The following is a 7812-nucleotide window of genomic DNA, read 5'->3' on the forward strand; positions in this document are numbered from 1 at the left end:
TGGTGCTGTCTTAGAACTTTTCACCTGTTTCTAGGTTTCCTTCCCTGTCCATTTTGCACACATTTGCGTGTCATTCATTCAGAAACATTTGTTGTTGCTCTGACGTGCAAGGTTCTGCTATCTCCTAGGGTGTACATCAGTGGAGCGCACTTTCTCCCGGAGGAATCAAGCAATGACCGTGAATTACAATTGTAATACGTTTGGGGACAGGAAAGCATCAGAGGCTTTGTGATGGAATAGCATCAGGGATAGCCGGGAGGTTTGATTGTCCACAGAAAAGAACTGAGGGAAGCAGAGGAGGAATTGTTTCTAGTCAAGAGGCCCTGAGGTAGGAAGGAACCTGGTGCAGACAGGGCAGCAGAAGATGGGCATGATAGCTGACACACCCCCAGGGGCACGGGCCCATGATGCAGAAGATGGGGTGGGATGAGGTGAGGGGCAGGGCTTGCTGCCTGGTCTGCTACGCTCAGAGCACTGCTCTGTCCAACTCTTCTCTGGCCGTAAGTGGCAAGCCTCGTTGCTTTCTGAATAAAATCTAGAATCTTTAGCACTTCAAACACCCCCCCACCACCCCCACCCCCCGGTTTTTTTTCTTTTTCCTTTTAATACAAATGAAGGGCCAAGGAAGAATGTTTGCCCCAAGTAGACACATAGCTAGGATTTAGGGCTGTGTGTATGGACCCTTTTGTTTTATTTCAGATTTCGATGTTTTGTTTTAATGAAAGTGCCTATTTGGGCCTTTTGAGTGGACATTTCCACTATGAAGAGAAAAGCTAAAAAGACAGATTAAAGGAGGTTTAGAGACGGTAATACCAAGATGAGATTTCTACTCCCCTCCTTGTCCAGATCACCCTCTGACGTATTCCCCTGACTTCCTGCAAATTGGAAGCCACTTGCTTGGCTGGCCAGCTCAGAAATCCTAAATTTGTTACGATGTTTTTCTTCCCGGACTTAACTTGACTTGCACACCGTAAATGCTTGCTCAATATTTGCGTGGCTACAGGTGAGCCTTTTCAGTAGAACATCCTGCCTCTGCAGTCAAGCTGTCCTCTGGCCTGGGTTTTACAACCATGGGCATACCCTTTTTTTGGCGATGATCTGCTGAGCATTGAGATGGACATACTGGGTTTTACAAAAACCCTTGTTTCCCATGTAGAAGTAAATGACCCATGCAATTTAATGTGCGTTCATCTCAACACCTTCCAAAGCGGGCTCAGTGACTCGGGTCAGAGCCATACACCAGTGAAAGAGACAGTGCCTTTCCAAAGGCTGGGGAGAGGTGCGACGGTGAACGACACAGAAAGTGGGCTGCGTGTGTAGTCCTCTGCGCCATATGGGCATTCCGGCGGCGCATGCTGACTTACATGGAGCGGCTTCAGTAAGGGTGTGAGAAGGGAAAGGAAAAAGTGTTGGCATTTGTCACAGACCTATGGAAGCTCCTTTGCGTGGTGTGATGAGACTTAGAGCACCTAAGAGTTCAACTTGTAGTCATTTTGTATATCGAATGATCGGTTCTAACACTGATGCCTTTGCGGTCTTCATGTGGTCTGCAGTGAACACCACACATAAGTGCTCTTGCTGACTTGTGACGGTGCCCGTGTGTTCTGTGTGTTCTTTTACAGCCTGATTTTCCCTACAAAGATGACCTCCTGGCCTTGGACTCCAGCTGCCTCCTGTTCATTGTTCTTCTGTTCTTTGTCTTTTTCATCATCTTTAAGGTGAGTTGATGAGTCAGTCTTCTGAGGGCCGGTTAGCCTGTGACGGTGCCCCCCTGAGCCTTTGACCCAGCTGCTTCATGGGTTGCGGTAGCTTGACGATTTATTGTCACAGTGTTTACTGTGGCACAAGGAGCAGAGGTGATGCTTTGGGGATTTCCAGAAGGTAGTTGGCAGTGTCTTACCTTACTCCCTGCTATCAAATCCATGTGGACTCAGCAACCCTGTACAGCAGGGTGGAACTGCCCCTGTGGGTTTCCAAGATTGGAACTGTGTATAGGAGGAGAAAACCCTGGGTGTCTGTCTCCCTGACAGTGTCTGGAACTTTCCTAAGTGGAAAGAATGTCATTATGAATTTGGAAGTGGTTCATGAGTTGGAATGGAGATCCACAAGTCCTGAGGCTCAGCAACAAAGATTATCTTCTGCAGCACAGTGGTTGACAGACTTACTTGAAACCCAGCTCTGGTTTCTCAGTAAAATGGTGCTAAGAAAACCTGGGTCATGTCGATCAAAGAAACTGCTTAAACTCAGGGTCAAAATCTCATATGAGATTGCATGGGAATGTGGGGTCTGCTTGAAATTTGACAACAATAAGGTTTCTGAACATGCTTTAGCCAAAGACTTAATTCAAAATCAAACTTGTGATGGATTCACGGGCTTTCTGGCAGTGCGTGTCCATGTTGCAGATTGTCCGGTGAAAGGGGGTTGACAAATGGGCAAAACTTCGGAAGCCCTGCTCTACGGGGCGGCACGTGTAGAGAAGAGTTGGCTTTTGCTTTGTCTACTGTCAGTATCCCTCTCCATTGAGAAGCCGAAGGAAGGCATCACGGTCACCTGAATGTGAGGGTCCTGCAGACACAGCCCGTTATGTTGCTAGCATCCACAAACACCCTCTTCTTCCTCTTTCAGGCCTATCTAATAAACTGTGTCTGGAACTGCTATAAATTCATCAACAACAGGAACTTGCCGGAGATTGCGGTGTACCCTGCCTTTGAAGCACCTCCTCAGGTTAATGCCCTTTTCACACCTTACAGCTTCATTCGCGTGATTGATGGGTTCTGAGAAAGAAGCTGGCCCTTGCCTTGCTCGTTTGCACCATGACTGCGCCTTGGGGATAGCTTGGGTCCTTAAGGTCAGCGTTTCCCCCTGGGATCCCGGGTGGGCACTGTGCTGGGTATGCACTGGTCCTTCGTCTACCTTACCCGTTCATGCTTGGTTCCCAAGTGGCTTCCAGGAATAATGTGTGGGAAGGAGAGAGAAGACAGGAAGTAGAAGTACGACTCATGCCAATCTAAGGATGGGGGATACCACAGACTGAAAATTGTGTTTTCTTTGGGGGGAAGAAAAACACATCAGCATTCCTATGAACCCAGGGGTTACTGATTTTTCTGTGGGAGAGAGAAAGCCAGTGTGTTTCATGAATCTGAGGGGAGTTCCTGAATTATTACTGAAGTCTTTTCTCTCCCCTCGGGTTCCGCATGTGGGATACGTGTGGCTCATAGAGGGCTGGTCTGTCATCCGGGTAGATTGCTGCTTTCTTGCCTCGCTCTGTCCTTTGCTCTCCAGATCGTGGGTAGACGTCCCTGATCCTTGCTAACTACAGACAGGCTGCTCTGGTGAAATGCGGGACATAGCATCTTACTGAGTGCTTGCTGTAGCATGGGGCAGGTGTCAGGCGGGACCCCTTCCCTCTACCAGGAACCCCCAGGTGTGAAGGCACTGGTCCTTTGTCAGTCACCTTGGAAGAAGGGCAGAACCAGTGGTGGCTACTTCCCAGCAAAGACTCCATACAGCCTCAGGGCCAGATCAGAAGCAGAATTCTGCCTCCTGCCCTCCCTTTCTGCCTCCTGCCCTCCCTTTCTGCCTCCTTCCCCGCCCACCACCCCTCCCCCCAGCCATCCCTGGACCAGCTGCAGGACAAGTTCCCTGCTGCTTTCAGAAACATACTTAGCTGACAGTTCCTCCCTATCTGATGTCTAAAATTACAAAGCTGGACTTTCAGAAAAGATTTTAAAGGGGAAGTGACTGTGATCCACTTTTCTCTCTGTCCTTAGTATGTGTTGCCAACCTATGAAATGGCAGTGAAGATGCCGGAAAAGGAGCCTCCACCTCCTTACATCCCTGCCTGAAGACAGCCTGCCTCTGTCCATAAACCTCCACCAGCCTGCCGCCTGGTTTGTTTGCAGAGTGCTGCAGTACAGGGCTGTTCACACTTCTTTGATAGAAATGCTTTCTGTGTGTGTAAGCATTTGTTTTCAGAACACTAAGAGCTTTCCCAACATCTATTAAAAGTATTCTTTGTTGTTAAGTCTGTATACTCTGACATAGTTTTTGAAGACAATCTAGATTAGGTGAGAACAAAGTGCCACTATTTTGCCTTTACTTGGGGGGTGGGGAGGGGTTCTTCTCCACGTATTTTCTTTTTTAACTGCACTTTCTTTATATAATAGTTAGCATTTTTGTTCTAGCTGCCCTGGGTTCTTTCAGGAAGGATGAATTTTAAATATTCAGGGTGAGTGAGTTGGATATAAGACCTAAAGTTTTCAGAACGGAAACCGGAAAAGTGTGTAACGTTTTGACTTGACCATGGAAGAAGATGATGTTTGCATGTTTCTCATTTGTATGTTTCCATCTTTGTGATAAGATGCTTTAATAAATCTCTTAAATATTTTCTGTTGTCATTTTTAAACGTGTATTATAGCATTTCCATTACGCGATAAGTTGTTATAAATGCCATTGCTTTCCCCTGAAGACCGTGCGTGGCAATATTCAGATATTCACCAAACTGTTCCATGACCTGTTCTGATGGTGAGATGACTTGAAACACGTGAATGTGTCTGGATACTGGCTTGATGGGTTCGCAGCCATTTGCCCACCATCAAGCTCAGTGGGCCTAACTGAGTATTCCAACCCCTAGGTGTAAAAGAGCTTGGTGGCACTGTGAGTTACGTGGCCTGTTAATTGCAAGCCCAGCAGTATAAATACATCGAGCTGATACAAGGCATGGGAGAGGAGACTGGCTGCGTCAGTAAAGATTTTCAGTCTTGGAGACCCTATATTGTGTTACTATGATTTTGGAACCAATTCAGTAGCAGTGGGTTTTGTTTTTAGTGGGTCATAGTGGCTTCCAATCAGTAAGTCCTTTGGAATGGGTTTACCTTCTGCAGCAAGGCACACAGACTGACACAGAGAAGTCGATGTGTGCGATCCTAATCCTTTCCAAAAGGAAGGGGGGATTTTGACTGTCACAGGGTCCTTATTGTAGCCAACAGGACGCTAGCAGTCACAGACACACAAACCTAATTGATGCTGTCTTTGTGACCCTCCTAGACAGGGAAGAACTTCCCCTGTGAGTTTCCGGGCCTGTAGCTTTACCGGAATAGAAAGCCTTTTCCTCCAGTGGAGCTGCTGATAGTTCCGAACTGCTGACTTTGTAGTTGACCACTGAACCAGTAACCACTATGTCACCAAGGTTCCTGGATCCTTGCAAATAAACCAACGTGTTTGCTTTCAAAAGCTGATTTTCGTCAGGCCGTGCTAGAAGAAACCGTTAGTTGTAGTAGGTTGCTTCATCTATGAGGGGCCTTCAAATGAAGTTCATGGGAAGATGAGATGAAAAGATAATGGGGTTTTTCCATATGTTTTTTGAAGCCCCTTCATATTTGGTTTTAAAATTCAGATAGATGGCACTGGAAGATAAAATGGTTAGTCTTGTATCTTAATACACAACTTCACCTTGAGAGGGTTGATAAGATTCTGGAATGCAGCCAGCTTACAAAATGGTCAGATTGCAATCCTAGCCCACAGTGTTTACAGAGGGAGCGCTGGTGATACACGGGGAAGCACTGGGCTGCTGCTCGCAGGGTCAGTGGTTCAGATTCCTAGTCACCGTATGTTGGAATTGACTCCAGGCAGTGGGTTCGCTTTGGGGTTGGGAATGTCCACGGGGACACGTGGGTCTTTCTCCCACGGAACAGCTAGTGAGTTCTAACCAAAGACCTTTAGGTTAGCCGCCAAGCATTGTCATCGCTGTGTTCAGGAAATGTGACATGCCATCCACGTTCTCTCAAAAATAATTCAGGATATCTGTACATGTGTGTTTGCCTTTGCTGCAAGTAGATCCGTGATTGTAGGGAAGTATACGGGGTGGGGTTGAGGAGCAAAGGTAAGCAAATTTAGATGTAGCCACACACCATGAGGGAATGGATTGCACCCTAGTCTAGGGAGACAAGACATGAAGGGCAATTAGCATAACTTGGTTCATAAAAACCATGTTCTACATTCTATTTTGGGAAGTTCTGAGTAGGGTCGGAAAAGCTCATGAGCACCCATCTAATGTATTTTTGGTACTTCTTTTGGTCTCACCATCCAAAGGGAAAGAAGAGTGATCCAAATGGAAAGACATTGAAACAATTAGCCCAATGGACTCATGGGTCACACAAGCAGCCATCTCCACCACCCTGAGACCAGAAAAACGTATCCGGCTACCACCCTCACCTGCTCTGCAAAGGGTCGCGTTAGAAGATCCTGGAGAGAACGCGCAGTCTTAAGATCAGGCTTCCTATTGGGTGAGCAGTTAATTGGTGAAATTCCCTAAGACACTCAAAATTTGAAACTCAACTCACCTTCATGTTAGTAATCAGCCATTTAAGGCCAAAGGGCAGCATTTATCCAGAGTTCAGAGGGTTACGAAGGAAGGAGAAAGGGAAACAGGAAACAAAGGGAATGTAGAGTTTACAATGGATGAGATGAAACAAAATATGTATGGATTATTGAAAACTCGTGATCTGTGTATTTGATGATTTGATTTTGTAATTTAACACCTGTCATCTTGAGTTGTGTGAAGTAGATGCCACAGCATGGCTACTCTACAGGACAGTGGAGCTGCCCCCATAGGGTTTCCTCTTTACAAGAGGAGCCCTCGTGGTGCAGTTGTTAAGCATTGGTCTGTTTACCGAAAGGTCGGTGGTTTGAACCTTGATGGACAATAAAATGTACGACTACAATAGTTGTTGAATATTTTCCAGCAAAATTTTACTTGTATGTGGTATGAATGGTATGGCTCTATAATTTTAGCATTCTGTTGTCACCTTTGGAATGGGTACAGATAAAGATCTCTTCTAGTCAGTTGGCCAACTAGCTGTCTTCCACATTTCCCGGCAGAGACTAGTGAGTGCTTCCCGTGTTTCATCAGCTTCCTGAAACATTTCAAGCCATCCATTCCTGGAGGCTTGATTTTGGCTAATGCTTTCAGTGCAGTGTGAACGTCTTCCTTCATACCATTGGTTCTTGCTCAAATGCTACTTCCTGAAATAGTTGGATGTTGACCGATTCCTTTTGGGACAGTGACCTGTGCATTCTTTCCATCTTCTTTTGATGCTTCCTGCATCATTCATTATTTTACCCATAGCATCTTTCAAGACTGGAATGTTCCTTGAGTTGTTGTGTTTCCAGTTGAAGGGTTGCGGCGTCGTTCTTCCCTTTTGGTTTCCTGACTCCGGGTAGATTTAACTTGTCTCTTATCGAGAAGGATGCCCTTGGAAATTTTCAGTTCAGCTCTTTGACTTCATCATTTCTTCCATTTGCCTTAGCAAGACTAGGAGGAAGTTTCAGAGTCCTCTTCTGACATCCACTTTGATCTTTGCTTTCTTTCCTGTATGATTTTTTTTATGCCTTCCCACAGCTCTGCTGGTCTCCTTGCATTAGTGTTCGATGTGTCAAATATATACTGGAGATGTTCTTGAAATTCAGGTGGGATAAACTTCCAAGGTCATATTTGGCTCTCATGAACTTGTTTTAATATTATTCAGCTTCAACCTGAACTAACACATGAAAAATTGACTTGTTTCACAGTTGACCCCTGACCTTGTTTTAGCTGCTGATAGTGAGCTTCTCCATGGTCACCTCCCAGAGATGCAGTAAACATGGTTTCTGTGGGTTCCATCTGTAGAGGCCCGTGTGTAATAGTCACCTTTAGTGTTTTTGAGAAAACATCTGTGATAAGTCTTTGGTCTTGAAAAATTCTCTCGTGCCATTTCCAGCATCTTTTTTCTCCTCAACATCATATCTTCCAACTACTATTCCTTTTGGTTTCCA

At 45.8% G+C, this 7812-nt stretch overlaps 1 protein-coding gene across 1 annotated transcript; it reads left to right on the forward strand.

Annotated features, from left to right (window-relative positions):
- Positions 1-1607: 1607 nt before the first annotated feature.
- LAPTM4A (lysosomal protein transmembrane 4 alpha) lies at positions 1608-4386 on the forward strand (the record flags this gene model as incomplete). Its single annotated transcript, XM_030884579.2, has 3 exons — positions 1608-1718; positions 2626-2724; positions 3771-4386. Coding segments are annotated over 3 exons (285 nt in total), but the record flags the coding sequence as incomplete, so codon positions are not given.
- Between the last annotated feature and the right edge of the window lie 3426 nt (positions 4387-7812).

Source organism: Echinops telfairi, unplaced genomic scaffold (genome assembly GCF_000313985.2).
Source record: "Echinops telfairi isolate 266 unplaced genomic scaffold, ASM31398v2 ScPeMD7_9;HRSCAF=40, whole genome shotgun sequence".
Lineage (NCBI taxonomy): Eukaryota > Metazoa > Chordata > Mammalia > Afrosoricida > Tenrecidae > Echinops > Echinops telfairi.